The 21,405-nt window shown below is 40.7% G+C and overlaps 1 protein-coding gene across 3 annotated transcripts in view; it reads left to right on the top strand.

The window, feature by feature from the left end:
* The window catches only part of AASS (aminoadipate-semialdehyde synthase), a 31,460-nt gene extending 13,655 nt beyond the window's left edge, over positions 1-17,805 (top strand). For all 3 annotated transcript variants that reach the window (XM_055711047.1, XM_005441776.4, XM_027809022.2), the window contains 10 exons: positions 3,954-4,083; positions 4,959-5,069; positions 6,392-6,500; positions 6,934-7,074; positions 8,949-9,116; positions 11,352-11,447; positions 12,769-12,884; positions 13,075-13,163; positions 13,497-13,673; positions 15,254-17,805. In XM_055711047.1, the coding sequence (XP_055567022.1) occupies positions 3,954-4,083; positions 4,959-5,069; positions 6,392-6,500; positions 6,934-7,074; positions 8,949-9,116; positions 11,352-11,447; positions 12,769-12,884; positions 13,075-13,163; positions 13,497-13,673; positions 15,254-15,372 (1,256 nt within the window). In that variant the 3' untranslated portion in view covers positions 15,373-17,805. The remainder of the gene's footprint in view (positions 1-3,953; positions 4,084-4,958; positions 5,070-6,391; positions 6,501-6,933; positions 7,075-8,948; positions 9,117-11,351; positions 11,448-12,768; positions 12,885-13,074; positions 13,164-13,496; positions 13,674-15,253) is intronic.
* Positions 17,806-21,405: the final 3,600 nt, after the last annotated feature.

The following is a 21,405-nucleotide window of genomic DNA, read 5'->3' as shown; positions in this document are numbered from 1 at the left end:
TTTTGTTGGTGCTAGGCTGTGTTTTCAGCCTCACACAACAAGAAGATGAAATTGCTCTAATAGACATCTGTGTGAGTGAATGCTCTGCTGTTGTTATAACCAGTACTGTGGTGGTAAACCTTCAGACCCAAACCTACCCTACTTGTTTATTCCTAAGCCTCACACGCCTACTTGTTTATTCCTCTCTTCTGGTTTTATCTGTAGCATATTTCAGGCTGGGAATTGCAGAAACACTTTTCTGTACCCTCAGTGATGACTTTACCCTGATTCTCTGATTTCAGATTTAAAACTCAGGCTGTATTGCCTGAAAGATAACTTTGCTGGGAAGTGGTTTTCTTTAGAACTTGCTGTTGTATTTGTGTTGATCTTGGTTGTTATTGTTGTTGCTTTTATTTGTTTCTTCTCTTCATAATGCTTTCATATGTGGCTGCTTTTGCTACCCTTTGCAGTGATAACCATAGTATTTTTAATCCCTGGGAAAAAATTTACTAGGAAGAAGAGGGGAACTCTAAGGAAGCTGCAACCTTATTGTTAGCACTGCCTGATGCAGTGAACAGGGAAGCATTACAGCAATGTGCAGTGTCCATCTTCTCATGGGTACAGAGGCTGTATCTGATTCTGCGATACAGTAGCAGTAAGGGAAACCAGGTGAACTGGAAGATTTGTTTTGCCAAGCGCTGAGCAAACATAGGTGCCTCTTATCTGGATAGCTTAAAACCACCTAGTTTCTACAGCACACCCAAAAAAAAAACCTCAGAAGGAAGGAGATACAAAGATGTTACTTTAATACTTGACAGTAGGCAGGTAGGTGAAGAAAGCATAAAATACATGTGGTGGTGCCATACTTATTTCCCTACTGTTAAGCTGCACCATTTTAAGTCCAAACAACAAAAATCTTAATTGGGAAACCTTCGTGTAATCAACTTTTTTGGTTTGAATTTGTAGATGATTTTGCTTACCTCTTTTCTTGCAGCACAAGTTGATTAGTAGCGTATGGAGGATCATCCTCTGACAATGTTTATTTCCCATTGACTTTGGAAAGGCCATAAGGAAATAAGGCCCCAAGTCAGAGGCACAGATGCTTTTAATTCTCCGTAAGCCTGTGCCCACCTGCTGCCTTCACTGCTTATTCCTTTCTCCCGGCTGTGTTTGCATTGCCATCCTTGTGCTGGCAGCATGGTGAGCTGGGACAAGAACCAACTGACTTTCAGTTAGGTGCAGCAAATACTTCTTGCCTTAACCTTGATCTCTCAGTTCTGCTTTCTTTATAATGGTAAGTGCTGACAGTCGGAAGGAACAAGCAGAGGCAGGCAGAGACTGGATGGATTTCTCTCTTTTAGTGATAATTATGAGCATGTGCAGGATTGGTAGGACTAAGCCATAGGTAAATATTGAAACTAGTCAGATTGAATCTAGGCTTTTTAGTCATATTTGGCCTAAGCAAAAGCTTAATGTTTTTATCCTTGCTATGTTAAAAATGGCAAATGATGTGAATTATTTTTGTTTTAAGCTATTAAGTTGTTCTTTTAGGTATATATCTATTAGCATATATATTTATCTATATCTATATATAAAAGAAAATATATATAATCTATAAATAAGGATTCTGTTAAAATGTACTGGAACAGAGTTTTGAAAGATTCCTTTTTTAACCAGATTTACCTATAAATGTGTGGCTGTGTGGAATGAGGGATGGAGTAAGCTTTCCTGGACACATGCTTGTTTACTGAATCTGTTAAGTAGCTGTTTTGAGCCTGCATGTTCATCAAGACCATAAAACTAGTTAAGGTTTTGCTGTCTCACTTAAACCCAGCATAGCCTGAAGAAGAAAACCAAGTTTTCCTTTTTGGACTTTTTCCAATCCTGGACTTCCAGTTAGCTTCTTGCTTTTCAGTGAAGTAGTCTGTGCTTTTGCAGAAATGGCTACTACTGTCAAAAACTGATTGAATACTTCACCTCTGCATTTATTTGGCTAGGTAAGATAAATGACCATTTTTAAAACCAGGAGAGAATATGTACTGCATAGTGACCTGAAATATTAGATATTTTAGTGCCTCAAGATAAATCGTTGCACTACTTGAAAATGGTTGTTTTTCAGCAGGATGATGCTAAGCCAAAACTTTGAAACACATTGAGCATACAATTTTTCCATTGCAATCTTCTCTCAAGAGTTTGTGCAATTGAGTATTTCATGAAATAAGAAACACCAGGCATGCCTTTTCTGTATTTCTGTGTGAAAGGCAAAGCTAGAACAAAACCCCTTCCTGTTTCAATGCTATTTAATTATTCTGTTTGACTTGAGGTTGTAAACCTGCAAGGAAAGGCCCTTCTTGGGGTAGGCAATTATTATTTTTTTCCCCCTTACCGTTCTAGTTATGCAGTGCTTCTCCCACAAATTGATGAGCTCATGAATGCCAATAGTATTTAATACATCTAGGACCATGGTGTGAGTTTTCTGGCATTCTGGTTTTCTCCTACACATTGTTCTGCCAAGCAGGCCACTGGATGACTCATTTAAGTAAGGGCTGGTAGACCCAAGGGGTGATGTCCCCCCCAGATCAGAGCATGAAGATCAAGTCTATTGTGTGATTCTCTGATTGTCCACCAAATCAATAAGGAAAAGAAATTGCTGCTTGGTTTCTTAGTGCTGCATGTGGGATGTCAGTGAGTTCCTACTTGTCACCCTAACTTTGGTTCTCTTTCTCTCCTTTTTTTAAGTTTTTCATTTGTCTGATCCTTTTGACTCCCTACCCCTAAGAATTTTTCCAATAATACTCTTGTCTCCCCCCAAAAAATTAAAATACTGGTCTCTCTGAATGTGATAGTGGTATTTTGACTGGGCATAATAGAGCTGTTGTTAAATTTTTCTGCTGGTCATCTTTATTTTATTTTTCCTAGACATTGCATGGTAGGATTGTTGTTCTAGTTCAGGTGAGCTACCTTCTCCTATATCAATAGAAGTGTTTACTACAGCTCTTGTGGCTTTCTTCTGATCTTTCTCTAAAACTTCCCTTAAGCCTGAACGTACACATTCAGGCACCTGTGTGACTGTTATTTGCATTCTTCACCCTCAAACACTTTCTTTAACTGGTCTGCTTCTAGATCCAAGATAACAGTGCATTTTTAAGGATTCCAAAAGAATCTGCTTTTATCCCTCTATCAGTGGTTTGTTCACTTGTTCTTTGAAAACTTTAATGTCTTTTTCAGTATGTTTTGACACTTACCGAGGAGTGGCAGGTGTTCATTTAAGACAGAAAACACTGAACCTCCAGTATGTATGTGTTTTAAAATCTAGAATATACCTTGCCACAGGTGCTTTTTTAGGGGTCAGAGTTAAAGACATAGGAGTATGCTTTTGGGGTGTATCACAACCCTGGGTAGACTATAATAAAAGTGTTGGCTTTATGCAACTAGTTAACAACACTTTTGAGACACATTTCTGCAGGACATGCATTCATTCAGCAGACTTTTTTCCCTCTCTCTAAAAAAACCCACTTAGGTGTGAATGTGTGCTTCTTTCTGTTTAGTTTATCTGTTTTCCCACCGTGTGGATGCCCAGTTACCTGGCAAATGTAGACAGTGTTGCTGTAGAAAACCGTGATGGAAGGACACATGCACATGATGCAAGGGAGCCAGTGGGTTCTGGGGTGTCCTATTGCACAAGGACAGGTTTAACAGTCCTTTATGTCATGTTTCAGACCCACTTCATCATAGAGTGGAAAATAAGGGAGATGACTTCTAGTTTTGTGTAAATAATTTCTGTTGACCTAGTCTGCTGATAGCAAAACTGCAGTTAAAACTTTTAAGTACACCCACAAAGTTGCTAATTGGATCCATTAAAGTGTTTCTCTTTAGGAATGAGGAAGTGTGTGTAAAGCATAATTATACATGGGAGTGCTTTGGACTTACCTTTATCTTTAGGTAACAGTTGATGTGTTTTGCTTTTAAAACAGCATCCGTCATGAAGGAACAACTTGAACAATTGACAAAAAAATACAGCAACGTTACTTCAGTTCATATGGATGTCATTAAGGATGAGGAAAAGCTCTCCTCTTTGGTGAAGAAACATGAGCTTGTCATCAGGTCAGAATTCTGTGTAAAACATGATAGGCTCAACCCTAAGTCGTGCTGCTTCTTTCTCCTAGTTCACTGACTTAAATCAATACGGTAACTTTTTTTTTTTTTTGAATGCCCAAGAACTGGGATTATATTTGTGTATGTAAATGGTTGTAACTGGCCACTGATTTCTCACATAGCAGGGCACTGGGACTTTCAAAGGGGCTTTGCCTGCAGCACCTCTTTAGAAGTGTTCGCCAATCACATGGACAGCCTTCTTAGCCTGAGGGGTCAGTTGTGTCCACCAGTGTGTGTGTTCCTGGGATCAAATGTGCAGGTTTGCAAGAGGAGGCAAAATTCTGGCATCTTGGGCATTTCTCCTGAATATCCCATTAAGAAAAATCTTGTTCCTGGTATTGAAACAGGAGGAAATGACTTCATAGTCTTTGCCATTTTGTCCCTTTTGCTATGGATGTTGTGAGTATTGTTTCCTTTCCACATAGAGCATGCTTTTCACAAAGTACTTCAGTAAGACTGTTGTCATGCAAGCTTTCTCAAGGATGGTTTTACAGTTTTGCATCTTCTAAACTTCCAGCATGCCTGTTTAGAAGGTGGCCTTGAAAAGAGGTCAGTGGTTTGTTTTTTACAAAGAAAAGCGTGACAAAAGATGCTGTCTAAAGAATGACTCCCCTATTGTCCTGCACCCTTTAGAGTGCATACAATGCCCTTCGATAGGGTAGCATTTCAGTCATGTAGGTATGAAACTGCTCAGGGCAAGGCAGGTGTGACCGTTGCATTTCCTTGAGCTGTTTTGTAGACATAAAAAAATATTTCTTGTTTTCCAGTAACAACATAAGTAACTGGTTGGGTTTTGATGTTGCATAATTCTCCTTCATTTGTAGTTTGCTGCCTTATTCAGCACATCCTTTGGTTGCTAAGAAATGTATTGACAGCAAAGTGAACTTGGTAACAGCCAGCTACTTAACACCATCTATGAAGGAACTCCAGGAGAGGTAGGTATAAGAGTAGTATCTCCCTGGTGTTGCTTTCTTCTTCAGTGCATTATCTGAATATTTTGCGGTCTGTTACACCTGCAATGCTTATTGTGAATTACTGTTTTCTGCATTCTTTCTCCTCCTCTTACTATGATGGAGGATCAAGTACCTTTCCCCAAAGTTGCATGTGGAGGCTGTGGCACAGCGGAGAAATGAGTGCATACCCCAACCTGGTCAGACTACTGCTCTGAACACTGGAACATGCTCTTTTGCATGCACCATCTTATTCCATGATAGTGTGCCTTCCCCACCCTCCTCAGACCTGTTAGGATGTTTAAGCTGGGCTCATACTCAAGCTGAGCAGCTGCGCTCTCCTGTTCTACCAGTGACAGCAAGCTTGTTTATCATCCTTTGCATCCTGACAAAAACTCATTCTTGGCTTATTGTATCTACAGTAATATCCTCCTTCATGCCGCCTTCTTTTGGACAGGCCCACTATATTAGTCTCAAATTGGTGACAATTCTAATGTTTCTGTTGTCCTACTTATTATATGAGTGGAAGTTGTTTTGAGCGTGGAGTTTCATCTAGACACTCCTCTCAGACATGCTACCAGAAACACTGAATTGAATTCAAGTGAATGAGATGAGAATTGTGCATGCTGTGCCTGTACCAGAGGTAAAACAGAGAAAGCTGGACAGGTAGAGAACCAGTGTTGCAGACAATGAGGGAGATTTAGAGGCCTCTCCCCCTTCTTGCTGTGGTGCCAAGAGGTCATATCACACTCTAAAAAACCAAAAAAACCCAAACAAACAAAAAGACACTTCTCATTTGTCAAAACACAAAGTGATTTTCAAAATAAAATAAATTACCTCAGTTTGGGGTGATAAGTGAGCTGCTCTGGGAGCGTAGGCAACTGTTAATAAAAGAAAACCCAAATGCTTGTGGCTTGGGAAAGGAGGCCTTTCAGTCTCTCTGCCCTGCAGGTGCTGTTTAGGGCAATTATGACGAGGTCTGCGCTGTCCTCTGCGTTACCACCTTCCTGCGTTATTGCACTGTCCAGGAGAATGTGGGATATGGAGTTGCTGGTAGGAATTTCTTTTTCCAGCAACCCCCTAGATGTTGCAGCAAAGTAAGAGAAACCAAGGCTAAAATGACTGTTAGCCAGTTGTCGCTTTTCAGGTTTTAACATCTGCTTTTGGTTTTTTTCCACAAGCTGCAGACAGAGCCCAGAATTTACTGTGTTGGGGAAAGTTCACTGAGCCTCAGTTGGACAGATTTCCTGAATAAAAGGACAGTAATAGTGAATATTCTGACAGCTCTGCATTTCTGTTACTTTTAGCGTAGAAGCTGCTGGTATTACAGTTATCAGCGAAATGGGTTTGGATCCTGGTCTTGACCATATGTTGGCAATGGAATGTATTGACAAGGCAAAAGAAGTTGGTGCTACGGTAAGGTTGGCAGGTAGTGCATAGTTCTGCCAAGATTTTATTAGCGAAGTTGTTCCTTTAACACCACCCAGTTTTTGGGCACATCACTGATGTGTAATGGACTCTGGAGACTTCACTTTTCCTGATGCTTGGAATTTGGTGCCAACTAATCTGATTGGTGAGGCTGTCAACTAAGATGGCCTTGCCTCAGTGTGTGTTTTGATTTCCTCTCCTTTATGGACAGTGCCTGCAGTGACGGCTTGACGCTGTTTCTCAGTGAAATTCTTTTTATTTTCCCTGTCCACTGTAGATCTTCTGATTTGGCCCATTTGGGGGATAACGTCAACAGAAACGACTTTATGAACTAATGGGGATTCTTCAGGGTAGCTCTGTACTGTTTGCATCCTGGTCTGTCTTCTCTTCATTGTTTCTTTCCTGTGGATAAATCTGACAGGTTGTATCTTACACTTCTTTCTGCGGTGGCCTGCCAGCTCCAGAGCACTCTGACAATCCTCTGAGATACAAGTTCAGCTGGAGCCCACAAGGAGTGTTACTGAATACAGTTCAGTCTGCTACGTATTTAAAAAATGGAGAGGTGAAGTAATCCTAACATTTCCATTTAAAGCTAGACAAAGAAGGTGGGATTGGGCTAAGGAGGGAACTGGGATTTGTAAGGTACTGGGTTTACTTTCAAGCCAGTGAGACTCAGTTGCCGAAGCCAGTTGCATACATCACTTAATCATATGTTTGGTCTGTGACAGTGCCTGGCTGCTGCCAGCTTAATTCTGAATTACTATATGGAAACTGAAGGAGCACGTTCTAATGACAGTGGATTGAGGTTGGTGTTCGGGGTCCAGCTTCTATCCCTGTTGTGTGTTGCTTTTGTCACTTGATTGCCCTATCTTTGGCTCTGTGAAACAAAGATGAGAGTGCATCCTTCTGCATGCTTTTCTTGTCTAGTCATGGTTGTAAACCAAACAGCTTCATTCTGTACTTGCACAGAGTATAGCAGAACTCTTGATTTCTTTTTCTTTCGGTACGATCTGTAATACCAATAGCTCACTGAATGGGTTTTGTGACAGTGTACAGTGCTTTTTAATGTGTTTTATATAAGCTCTATTTTGCTGTTTGTGCAGGAGTCATTAGAGTAGACAACTTAGCAAAAGTCACTGCATCTGTTTTATGGAAAGATCATAACAGATTTGTGCAAAGCTCTTGCAAGCCATCATCACATTTCTGCTTTCCAGTCCTATTTGTTTGATCACTCTAACTTGCTCAGAGTAGTTACTGAGCAGGGGCTCTTCAAATGTCAAGGAGACTGCCTTGTATAACCACGGTAAAGTTTAGCTAATTATCTAAACTTTTTAATCTGCAAAACTGAGAAGTCTTTTGAGATGTTTTATCATGACATTTTGGTGCTCTAATGTTCTTATTGCAGTAAGAAAGGAGGAATTCAGGGATTGTACACTGCATCGCTATTTTAAAAGCAACAACACATAGTTACAAGTTTCAGATGAAGGGTCTCTTGGAGGATGTGAAAACGTTTCTTATTTAATTCTGACCTGGTTCACCCACTGCTAGGAAAAATAAGGTCATGCATATGAATGATTCATTATGAGAGCACTATGTGAACTTGTCGGTAAATTGTGCAGTTTTTCCTCCTTGCCACAGTCTTTGACTGTTGTGCAGGATTCTTCCACAGTAGTGTCATGTCTTGCCTAACAAACACTTTCAACATTGCTGCAGACTTCATTGCTTTAGTCTTTATTATAGAGGGAAACCTTGCCCCTTTGTTCAGAAGTCATAAAATGAGTTTGTATTGATGCTGCATAGTAGATCTATGCATCAGCTGCTTGAAGGAAGCAGGGTTCAAGGCTTTGATTGGGAGTAGCAATAGAAATAGTCAACCTTATTTTGTTTTCCTTCAATGGTTCATTCTCTCTGTGCTTTGTTGCTGCAAGATACACATGGGCAGCAGTTTTATTGATACCACCTAATCTGTTTTAATCTTAAGAAAAGAAAAAACAACCCCATTCTTCTCTTTACATTTGCCTTTACCTCCTCCATAAAAAAAATCGACCAAAAAGCAGGGAGCCTATGGGCAGAATCTCCCTTCACACTGGTGTAGTTTGCGGAGATGCTCCAAAATTACAGTAATGTAAGTGAAATGGGAACCTGCCACCTTTATATAGGTGCAGCAGGAATTATCAATGTGTGTGAGAAGAATGTGGCTTGGTTTAGCCCTTTGATTAGTAATGGCTGACAAAGTGCCTGCTCCTCCATGCTTTTTAAATATATCAGAAAAGGGTATGTTAAATGGCTTGTGCAACTGTTTTATTTAGATTGAGTCTTTGTTTGTATCAGAAAAACTAAGTGTATTGTTCCTATTTTGAGCATACTTCATCTTTTCTGTTGTAAAATAAGTAACACTGCATTGAAGTAATATTGCTGTTCTTTCACAAAATTTAGATTATCAATATTCCAGCTGGAGGAGCGTTACTTGATTCTGTTACTCCGATGGATTTTTTCCCAGGATTAAACCTTGAAGGTTTTCCTAACAGAGATAGTACCAAATATGCTGAGCCATATGGTATTCAGACAGCTCATACTTTGTTGAGAGGCACCTTAAGATACAAAGTAAGTTGTTGTTGTTAATAGTTATTGTTTTCCTCAAGAGATTAATGTTGCCATTTCAAGAAAACTGTGTATTTAGAAGTCAGCTTTTTATAGCTCTGTATTTGCTACTTATGAGATCTCCACTATCCCAATTGAGTCATAACTGAAAGCACTACTCTTAATTTTTTTTTTTTAATGTAGCTTTACTTGGTTTGTTTAAACAGGTGTTTGTTGCAAACTAGAAAAAGTGTTTTACTTGGTTTAGGGAACTGGTCAGTTGGCTTGCATAGTCTGTATCTGTTTCTTTTGTGCTCTTTTTGGTGTCAGAGCAATAGAAGATTAAAAAAAAATTACATCTGACCGATTTGTGTGATGTGTGTTGCCATTATATATGTTAAAGAATTGATCTATTCTTTTACAGTTGATAAAAATCTGAACTTAGAGTTTGTTGCTTATATTTCTATGAAAAACATAATGTAAAAATCTTACAGAAAAGTATGGTCTCCCATCAAACTGAGAAAGTTTTTCATTAAGTAACTGGAAATCTTGAATTTAAGTGGTTTTTAATGTTTTCATTAGCCAACTAAAATATGTTTTCCTTCTTACTGATAGACTCTTTTCCTTTCATTTATTAGGTGTACAAAGCAGAATTGAAACATAGTATTTTTCTGCCAGATTTCTTTTAAAAATTATTTTGTTGGTCAATAAACATTAAGAAGGAATAAACCTAAAACCATATTGAAGGTTTGAAAAAGCTTGTATGGACCTCATGATACATCTATTGAATTAAGGTTCATGTCAAGGTTTAAGTTATTGTTGTTTTGTACAGAGCTTGAGGAATGTGTATGCCCTTCTTAATTCTTCTCTTGCAGTAAGACAGGATTTTTTCTTTATTTCTGAGAGGGAGACTTGCTCAACAAAAGAAGATGGAAGGCCAATGTGGGGGAATAAAGGGTTACAAATTGCAGTAGTTCTCTTTTTGTCGGTCTAGATACGATCTCTTGTTCAGAAGCTAAATATATGTTGAAGGCATTTATCTCACCATGAAGTCTTAATATGACAGTATCTACTCTTCCATTTGGTGCCTGGTAAAATTTTCTTCTTTTGTATAAGTGTTAGCACAAGGAAAACCAAAAATGTCAGGGTGACATGAAGAGTTGTTATCAGCGTGTTGCAAGAATGATGTTTCTGTCGTTAGTGTTGTTTTCTTCACCCCCAAAGGCCCATCGCTTTGGGTTGGGGTGATTTTTGGTAGGGTTGTGTGGAAGAGCCATACCTGTGTGGTACCTACACGCCAGAGTGTAATGCTGAGCGGGGCAGAAGTTAATGTTGGCCTTTTGCACATACTGCTGTGGTGCAGTGCAGAAACAATCCATTCGGTGTGCAGGCTAACATCTCCTCGGAGTGCCTTCTGTACAGGCACTCATTTCTAAAGTAAGTTCAGGTCGCTAATGGAGTCAGTTTAAAAAGAGGTGTCATAGAAGGATCTCACTGCAAGGCCATCTGAGCTGATAACAGCGCTGGTGGAGGTGGCTTCTAATTATAATTTGCCTTCTTTCAGTGTCCTTTATTTCCACCATTCTGCTTTTTTACAGTGCTTATAGTCACTTGTGTGTTTTCAGGTATCCAGCAGCTGTGTGGGAGCGTTAAGGGGATACAAACAAAAATAAGCAGAAACCAGCTGAGACTTCTTCTATTGTGCAGCCTATTGCAGCCTTTGTTCCTTTGAACTGCTGTTCCACTGCTGTCCTGGTTGTGTCTCTGGTATTCCTGAAGGAAAGCTACAAACACACTGAATTCTTATCTTTAAAATCAGTTTATCTGATGTCCGTACAATCACACTGGTGTAAAACTGGGGTGAGCTGAGCTCAGTGTGGGGCCCTCTGTACTCACTAGTTTATTTATGGGCCAGCTGGCTGATATAACCCCATCTGTAATGACGTGCTGGAGTTGGAGCTAGTGCTGGCCAGCTTAGCCCTTTGATCTCATGAACCAATGCTACTTGCCAGGGAAGTATTGATGGCAGAATAAGTAATTAAAGAGCGTATTGAAAAAGTAGAGGGAGGGGTGGAGGGGGGCTGGGGAAGGTGCTGCTTTGTAGCAGTAACCCCACTGGTGTCACGTTACTGTGGCTGCGTTCCCATGAAAATGATGCTCAACACTACCATGGCTGTGTCTACCACCTATATTCAAACCAAAGAGAAACACCTCGGTTTCAAGTGATTATTATTTTTAACTGTTATTCTTTTATTTCAGGGATACTCCAAAACTATGGGAGGCTTTGTAAAACTAGGATTAATTAACCCTGACCCTTATCCTTTGCTAAGCTCAACCTCACCACCTCTAACCTGGGTGAGTTACTCTGATTACTGTGCCGCCTTTCCTGTTTTATTAGTGTGTTTGTCTTATTGCTAGGCTCGGGTGTGCTTAGCAATGGGAATCTTGTATTGCATCCTGGTCGTCTTTGCTTTTTGTTCCTGGAAATTAGGAAGCTTTTCTTCAGCAGGAATGTAGTACAGTGCTGGAACAGGTTTCCCAGAGAGAAGTGAGAGTCTTCACAAAGCGAAGGGTGTAACTTCAGTATGTATGACTCCAACTTACGTATGAAGCATACACAAAGTGTATGACATCAAAAGTATTATGGAAGAACTGGTCAGATTAATTCCTACCGATGAGTGCTTAAGCTTAAAAATACCAAATATACCTCTTGAGTTCATAAAGTTCTTCAAAATGTCTCTGACTGAAATACAGCACATACTTCCCAAACTTGAGGAGTTTTGGGGCTGCCGTATGGGAATTTTTTTTTTTTGAGAATACTTTTGTCCACTTTCAATTTTACGGTTGGTATCTTCAAGTTTTCTATGCAAAGATGGATAGAATTTCCAGTCCTTCAAGCCTCAGTGAAGAAGTATAGTGTCATGTGATCTGTGAAAATAACTGTAAACAAATTAGTCTCGCTGCAAACCTTGTCTCGGCAATGTTGTTACGTCTTAGTACTTTCCCTTTATCTACTCTGCCTGGGAAGCAGAGGAGAGAGACTATACTGAGCTTCTAAACAGACTTTGCAGTTCTTGCTTGCTTCATTTCTTTTTCATAGCTCCATTTATTTATTATCTGTCTTGCTGTGAATGAAGAAAGCAGTAATTAGCATCTATATAGCACAAAATGGCCTTCAGATATGCTCAAAAAAGGAAAAAAAATATGAAAAAGCTTTTTGGTAATATTCCTGGGATTGCCAGAGCCTTGTTCATCTCATAGATCTGTTTCCTTCCTTTTGAAAGGAACGTTCTCCATCTCTAGACCAGCTGAAAGTTCCTGGCTCTGTGGCTGTCTCCAGGTGGCTTCTCTTTCACCCTAACATCCTCCCAGTGTTCCTTGTGTATATAGATTTCTATGTTCTTTCTTCATTGTCAGAGGAAGGAATAAGACTAGAAAGTATGGGGAAGCAGCTGAGTAGTAGGGTACAAATTGTTTTAGGAAAAATGACTCCTATTCTCACTCGTTGTGATTAAAAATGTCAAAATACCTCATTTTCCCTGTACACATGATCTGTCTTCTTGAAGTCCTGGATATTAACTGAGCTTAGTGGAGCAGTCGGTTCTCTAAACTGTCTGAAAAGGAGCGGGGACAGATGTCAGGCCTTCAGGAACTTTTTTCTTTTCTTTTAATACAGAAAGAGCTCATGTGCAAACTAATTGGAATTAAGCCATCTGCTGAGTACCATGTTCTTAAGGAAGCTGTATTTAGCAAACTGGAAAAGGACAAACGTCAGCTGGAGGCAGTGGAATGGTAAAACGTACCAGTGATTGTTTTTTTAAAAGGGTTTGTTTGTTTTTTTAAAGAAAAAGGTTTGCAATTCTAGCCATTTTGGTCCATGTTGAGATTGTTAAACTGATATGCTGTACGAGCTGGAAATTACAAAACTGTGGTTATGCTGTTGATAGACAGTGATATAAGTCTGTCTCATTTCTTCTGTCAGGCTAGGTTTATTGGGAGATGAACCAGTTCCAGCAGCAGATTCTATTGTGGGGGCTCTTGCAAAGCACATGGAGAAGAAGCTGCCCTTTGGTATGTGAGAAACTCTTCCTTTTCATGGCTTTCAGTGCAGCAAGTCCATGTCTCTTACCAGCCTTAATTGGATAGTGTGTTCGCTTTCATTAACAAACCTTCATGTTAGGTTTTTTAATGTCATGTGATGTTCTCTATTCCCCCAGTTTATCTTTTTATTTCCCTGTTACATTTTTATTTTCATCTTAATATTCTGTCCTCCTTTATAGTCCCTATTTTAAATCAGTTCCCTGATATACATGCTCTATGTGCATAGTACCTTGCTCATCAGGACCCTTATCTTGATATGACTGAAATAAACGTAACAAATTAGTTTCTGTGGTTTTCTCTTAGGCGCTGGAGAGAGAGACATGATTGTTATGAGAAATGAAATAGGTCTCAGACATCCTTCTGGTCATTTGGAAGACAAATTTATCGATCTGGTTGTCTATGGTGACAACAAAGGATACTCCGCGATGGCTAAAACAGTAGGGTATCCCACAGCTATTGCTGCTAAGATGGTTCTAGATGGTAAGTGGTTGTTCAGACTTCAGTAACAGTATTTCAACCTTCTGTATCTTCCTGCCTGTAGAAAGATGTATAGTGTTTCTGAAATGTACTTTTTTTTTTTTTTTTTGGAAAGGTATCAAACTTTTCCTGTCTTCTTTACAGGAATTTTTAATCTGCATGTTTGGCTGTTTCAGTGACAACTCTTAATTTATTACTTAATCTATAGAGATTTTTAGTCATTTAATCTTAAATGTTTCACTTGTGTAGAGGAGACCTTTAGCATGGTAAATTAAAATTGATTCTGCCACAGTGAAGCAGGCTAACATAGACCTGTGCTGAACAAACTAGTTCCTTCCACCGCTGCTTTCTGGATCAATGAAATGTGGGGCTTGGGGCACGTTACCTGATCATGTTGTGCATCTATTAGCAGGCAGGCTTTGCCTATTAATAATCACCATGTTTAAGGAAATAGTGTGATTTCTCCTTGCTTGCTTTTAATCTTTAGAACTTCGTTCTTCTCCTGGCTAACTGAAATAAGCAGAAACTGTGTTGGGGTTTTTTGTTGTTATTTAAAAAAACAACCACCCAAACTTTTGAAGTTTAGAAGCTTTTTTTCCTAACCGAAGTTTCACAGCTCTATGAATTAAATTCAAGTTGTGTATGCTACTATGTCTTCAAAACTTTTTTTCCCTTATTCTTTGGTACAATCCTGATGCTGTGTGAGAACACAATGCCAGATTGATAAATCTGCATATATATATATATGTAAAAATTACAAAGTTAGAAACATATATAACTGAAAATTGATATTTGCATTTGTGTTGGGTTGACCTTGGCTGGCTGCCAGATGCCCACCCAGCTGCTTCCTTACTCCTTCTCCTCAGCAGGACAGGGAGAAAACAAGATGAAAAAGCTCATGCATTGAGATAAAAGACAGGGAGATCACTTACCAGTTACTGTCACAGGCAAAACAGGCTCAATGTGGGGAAAAATTAATTTAATTCAGTGCAAATGAAAATAGGTTTGGATGGTGCCAAAAAACAAACTAACTAACTAAAAAACCCACACCCCTTCCTCCCTACACCCCTTCGTTTTCCTGAGTTCAAATTCACGTCTCCATTCCTGATTCCTCAGCCTCTTTGCTCTGCCCAGAGCGGTGCAGGGCTATGGGAGATGGGGGTAGTGGTCAGTCCATAACAGCTCCTCTCTGCTGCTCCTTCCTTCTCATGCTTTTCCCCTCCTCCAGTGTGATCTTCACCGCAGGCTGCAGGGGAATCTCTGCTCCGGTGCCTGGAGCACCTTCTCAATTTCCTTTTCTGCCACTGATGTCTCAGGACTGTTTCTCACACTTTTTTCCTCACTCCTCATGGCTGTGCAGCATTTTGCCCTTTCTTAAATACATGTCCCCTGTGGCACCCCATCCACGGCGAGGGGCTCGGCCGTGCCTTGTGGTTACAGCAGGCTGGAACCAGCCATGTCCGACACGGGGCAGCCCCAGCCTCTCCTCACAGAAGCCCCCCTGCAACCAAAGCCTTGTCGAGTAAACCCAGCAGAGCACTTAACACTTTTTGTTCCCTCCCCCCCCCCCCCCTTTATTTCAGGTGAAATAGACACCAAAGGCATGGTTATACCATTGACGAAGAACGTTTATAGACCAATACTTGAACGTGTCCGGGCAGAAGGCATTGTGTACAGTACGCACAGTGTTATCAAACAGTAACTGGAAGCAGTGGATTGACTCGGGTTTTGGCCTTGTTTAGTTTTCTCCTCCACCTTTAAGAATCTCGGTTTGGATCAGTTAAAGGCAGCACCTGCCGTTTCACACACAAACGGTGCCTTCCATAAAACCAGTTGCCCGACTTTCGTGTAGAAACTGTAGATTGTAGATACCCATATGCATGAATTGTGGTATTTTCCTCTGAAATCTGTTATGCTTTCATGTACATGTTTCAGCATCGATCAGATCTTTCCTTTGTATCTTTCCTAAAATATCTTGGGGTGGTTTTTTTTTTTTTTTGGTTAATAGAGTTTATTTTCTAAGTGTATAGGGTTATTACTGAGACAAATTTAAGCTGAAAGAAAAATCTATTGGTGGATTCTTTTGTGGTGGAAAAGTCTGGTTAATGAATTCTATTGATTAAGTTTGATTGTTTGTGTGGTAAGAATAATTTATCAGAATAACAGAGATGAAAGGGATACTTAAATTTTAAGTCTTGTTGCCCCTTTCCCTTTAACAGTATTTGTGAATGTTTTCACAATAACAATATGCAAGAAATAGTTTAGAAATTCTGCACTACTAGCAAATGAGATCCTGTTAAATCTTGAAAATGTTCAGTTGCTAAATATTTGAAAACTAGATCTTAATATTTTTTAAATCTCATATGAATGTAAACTTCGATTAATTGGAGGTGGGAGGAATTTAAAGCAGGCGTCCCCCCAGACCCTTTCCTGTGACGGTGGAAGCTGGCTGCGGTGTGTTGAAATGCCTGCTGTTACCTGTTGCCTTGTGCTACCAAGAGAGCACGCTAGCATTCAGCTCTGCGGCTGGGAAGGGCATTCTGAAATACGACACAGTTAATGTGCTTAGAAGCTGCTCCAGATGCCATGTTTACTCTTTCCACTTACACTGTGTGCCTCATCCAGGTTAAGTACTGTTACAAAAGGGAATAGACTGTGTAGCATAAGCAGCTTTGAAATGCAGTAGGCTTAGAGGTTTAAATCACTACCTTTTGAGTTAGCTTCTGTCCTTTTGCTAGCGTGCTTTTGAAGCATTCATTTGGGAGCCTATCCATCCTGCTCAGTACAGGGCCACTTTAGACTGATGAGAGCCTGCCAGCGTCCCAGCTCATTGGATGCCGAGTGCTGCGCTGCACAGACACGCCTGCCCCGCTCTAGTGGCAGTTTAGCCACATCAGCCCAGGACTGAACTTCAGCCTGAGCGCAGCTTCCCTCTGACAAAACAGCAGTTGCCTCCTTCCAGCTCAGGGCTGCTTCTGTGGCTTTTGCTCAGGGATCTCTGCACCACCTTGCAATGCAAGCATGGCTTAGACTTCCCAGTTAGGTCTGGGAGGTGTAATGCTTTGGGCAGGTGCCATTCGCAGTGGTACCTGCGCAGCGGCCTGGAGCTCCCCTTTTTTAAAGCTGAATACTGATGCTGGAAGCTGTCTGCTTTCAACTTTGCTCACAAGCGCACTTTGCTGATACACGCACAGCCTCTTACCTCCCGAGAAGCACAGTGCTATTGATGCAGTTCTGAGGGGCTGGAATTCCCAGTGTTGTTCTGCCTGGTAGGAACAGCAGCCGTAACAATAGCTGAAGTTTTGATCTTCAAGTCTTGCTACTCAGGACTTGGATTTTCTTTGTGTAGATGTAACGAAGTAGCAACTGCAACAAAGAGGAGGGTGAAAGGAGCCAAAGGGAGAAGGAAGAATGAAGGGCAGAGTATTATTGTCAGAGGAGGGCTTTTTATACTGAACCACTGAATTCTTTTGTACTGTCAAATTTGGATTCTGTTACAGTGCCATGTGTGTTCTGAGTATCAGATGAAATCCTGGCTCCGCTAAGTTGCTTTGCCTCCTGCTGACCGTACAAGCCGTTGGTCTGTGCGTGGCTGGTACGTGCAGCTGGGTTAAGGATGGAGCCTGCAGTGACCGTTTTGCTCTCCGATACCTTCTCCTTCCCCTGGTAGATCAAAGGCCTACAACTAAGGATTAAAATTAGACTTGTATCTGCTGGTCCCTTCCAGTCCAGTGCTTGGTGAGACCAGGATTTCACTTGAGAATTCTCAGTTCCTTCCTCCACAACCATGGAGTTGTGACTGTATATATATATATATGCGGGCACCTTGCTTGCTTTTCTGCTAGGAAATGCAGTATGCAAAGAAAACCGGTATTTTTTACAAGTATGTGATCTCTTTAGAGCACTAAAAGAAAGCACCACAGAGTGTTTTCAAGAAACACTGCTACTATTTTTGAAACATTTTGTATCGGAATCTGTTTCCCAGTGCAATGCTGCTTTTTGTTTTCTAAGTGTAGACTTAAATGATGTTATTTCTCAGCTTTTTGTATGAAGATTAGACTTCTCTTTGCATATTATTGGAAAGATAATTGTATCTTATGCACAAGATTGCTTGAAAAATATATCTGAAATCCTGTTTTGTTGTCATGTCATCTTTACAGTCTAATGAGTTGTATATGAATGGGATGTGTTTTTTTACATAGATTGTTACATTGAAAGGGTGTCTACACCTACGTACATGAAACACCTCTCCATGCTTCTTGCCAGACTCACAAGAGAAGACTGCAAGGATTGTTTAAGCATCTACATCTAACACCCATCTATATATTTACATAGGTATCTATGTCTGTATCTGTCTGTATCTAGACACCATCTCCAGCTACAATTTTTTTAGCACGTTTTGTGCTTGGGCACAAGGGTGACTGCTTAAGTGGAAAGCTACAGAACAATAGATGGATAATGTCTCCCCATGCCCATGAAAGCTTGTGTCTCACTGCCTGTCTCAGCTTGAGGGCCTTGCTCGGCTGAATATGTGGTTTGGTTTCTGCTGTCACTGCCTGGGTTGAAAGGCTCTTTAGCTGTGTGTTCGTATCAGGCTGCAAGGAACAGATTGTTTGTCACTGTCTCTCTCTCTCATTTTTTCATTTTGAAATTTATTCTAGTGTCTGCTCTCCATGACAGCTAATACCCCATTTTTTTTTCCCCGAGATGGAGCTGCTTGAGTCCTGTTACACTCAAAGACTGCCTTTCTTGCCTCAGTGTTTCATGCTGTTTGAGCCCTGGATATTCCTATAGACAAGAATTGCATCCCTCTCAGGGACTGGAGCACAAAAGTGTGGCTGCCAGACAAAGGGTGTAAACTCATAGTACAATAGTTCAGGGCAAAAGAATATGGGGTACAGTGGTTGTGATTAAGCTGGAAAGCTAACAAGATGGGAAGGGGGTGTGGGGGGGAGAAATTCAGTTTTGAATGTCCAGAGAATTTATCAAGGCACATCACACCATCTCAATCAAATACACTGACTAAATTATAGTGCACAGGTTGTGACTGCCCTGAAACAAGATCATTAATTCCATAATAAGCCAGAAGGGTTTCCCCCCCCCCCCCCCCCCCCCCGCTTTTTTTTGGCTTTGAAAGGAGAGAATGCAATTTGGAAACAGGGGAACCTGAGGTAATGTGCCTAAATGCCCCGAGACAGACTTCGCTTCCCACTTATCCCTGTGGAAGTCCCTAACCCACCAAGGCACAAACCTGTGGAACAGCAACAGGTGGCTGGACCTTGGCCTTGCTGCAGGGAAGCAGAGAAAGCCAAGACTGTAACCTAGGATGCCTCAGGCTTGCCGTGGTACTTGGGTCTCTGTTTTTAGCCTCAACAAGCCAGTATTGCTCTCCTCCTCCCCAGCCCTGCTTTGCTTATGCTTCAGAACAATTAGGGAGAGAAACGAGTTTAACTTCGCTAAACCCACGCTGAAGTAAGCATTTACCACCGGAAATGTCAAGCCATCTGAAATTACGCGTTACCCTAGGACATCACAACGAACTGTGCCAGGCAAAGCACTGTGATGAAACGTTGCCAACCAGTTTAGTCAACTGATTTTCAAAGTCCATACTAAGGTCTTTAGCTAATACACTGTTGTACTGACAACTACGAGTTCGACATCTATGCATCATTACTGACTTCCGTAAAGCTTTTCCATAGGTATTAAATCTCAACACCACAATCACTGAAAAGTTGGTGATGTTGGTAAATTACTTTTCTTTTTAAGTCTACTCGCCTGTGATTTCTCAGGAAGCTCACTAATCAAGTTTTCCTTGGCACGCATGACTTACAGCTTTGTAAAAAAAAAATAAATATCTTAAACTGACATTGTTTATTAATACCCTACTTCTTGCAGGAGATACAGGACATCTTTTCCACACTTGACCCAGTTTGAAAGGGCAGGCTATATGTCTTTTGAGTCTGTAGCTTGGATTACAAGAAAAAATTAATTAGAATATGGCCTTTGTCTGAGAAAGGAACTGACACGCATTTATTAAAATCTGTAATCCATCACGGCTGAAGATTACAGAAGATTTTTTTTTTATGATTCTTATTTTTTTCTAGATCAGAACCAATATGTGTGAGTAAAGAGATTATCCTAAGCACTTATGTTTTAAACAACTTGTCAGCATGCTAAGATGATGAATGTGATTACAAACATCTCTAGAAGAAACCTTGAATGACAGCCGATTCTTTGGATTATCATTTTGAAATGTCTGCAAAACATTTAGGTTGAAAGGAGCAGTTATATCAAGATGGGATTTTAGAACGGGAGATTCCTTTTCCACCTTTGGTCCATAGAGACTTGAAAAACATAGTAGAATTAATTGGCCTGAAAAAGACTTTGTATATAGAACTATATGATACTGTAAATACACTAACAGAAGATATCAAAATAAAAGGCTTGAAGTTGTGTGAGGCTAGAAGCCAGTTTCCCTAAAGAAAAGGCTGGAGAAATAGCATGAGCATTATAGTTTCAGGCTGGAGAAATAGCATGAGCATTATAGTTTCAGGCTGGAGAAATAGCATGAGCATTATAGTTTCTCTTGTGTGTTAACGTGGCGAAGTGCCGAAGTATATGCTGTGAAGATTATGGAATATGGTTTGCAAATGGCCATAAGATGACAATTTACCTCTCTCATACATATTAAGAAAGGAAATACGTTTCTGTATTTTTGGAATGAGAAGGGAGGAATTATATGCTGTCCTCGTTAGCCTAGATGTGCAAATGGAGGTTGTTGGTCAACTTGAGTTCTTTAGAGGAAGTAATAAGAAACCCTCCAAAAAACCCCACATAATCCTTTCCTGAAAGAGCAACTCTTACACACCTTTGTATACACCAACTTTGTGCATCAAAGCTGTGAAGAATGTGTATGTGTAATTCAACAGCGTTACAAAAACGTGCATCATTTGGGACAATGAGTTCACCTGTAGCTTCGTAACTCATCACCCCCAAAACAACACAAATATAATATGAAAAAAATATCATCTAGATCCTATTCTTCAAAGGCATTTAACTTTGCTAGGGATGCATCGGACATTGGCTCGGACTCAGATGTTGTATCTCAGTCCTGTTCTTCCCAGATTTGAGAGTTTGCAAATACGCAGGTATGACAAAGACCATGGGGGGAGGTGGAAAACCTGAATAAAGATGTCTTGGCTCCAAGAAGTAGCTTCCCTCATTTCTGAATTATTCAATCAACTAGTTATGGCTTCGAACTAAAGAGGAAAGTGCTAGTAGCTGCAGGCACATGGCTGGCACCCCTGGCCCGAGGCTGAGCTGCCTGCTTTCAGGTCCTGAGGAACTGCTAGGGACGGACAAGAGGGGAAGCTGCTGCAGAAAGCGAGAGTGAGCAGCCGAGAGATGCTACAAAGAGTGCCATGACGCCTGGCTGCCTTTCACAGTCTGTTCACGGGGAGTTTTGCGAGGGGAGGCCAGAATGGTGGAGACCTTTTGGAAGGAAAAGCTTGCAAGGCCAGAAATGCCCAGGTAACTGTTAATGCCGCGCATGGCTGAGATGATCCAAGTGTCAGCACCAGAGGTTTCGTATTTGGGTATGGCTGCAACAAAACTGAGGCCACTGAAGGAAAGGTAATTAGGATGTTTTACCTGCAAAGAGATGGGAAGACCAGGGTGGAGAAATGTAGGGACCAAGGTGGATAGGGAAAATGGAGAGAAGAGGGGTAGAAGGGGC

This window comes from Falco cherrug, chromosome 5 (assembly GCF_023634085.1).
Source record: "Falco cherrug isolate bFalChe1 chromosome 5, bFalChe1.pri, whole genome shotgun sequence".
Taxonomy (NCBI): domain Eukaryota; kingdom Metazoa; phylum Chordata; class Aves; order Falconiformes; family Falconidae; genus Falco; species Falco cherrug.
This window is presented reverse-complemented; position numbering and strand designations above follow the sequence as displayed.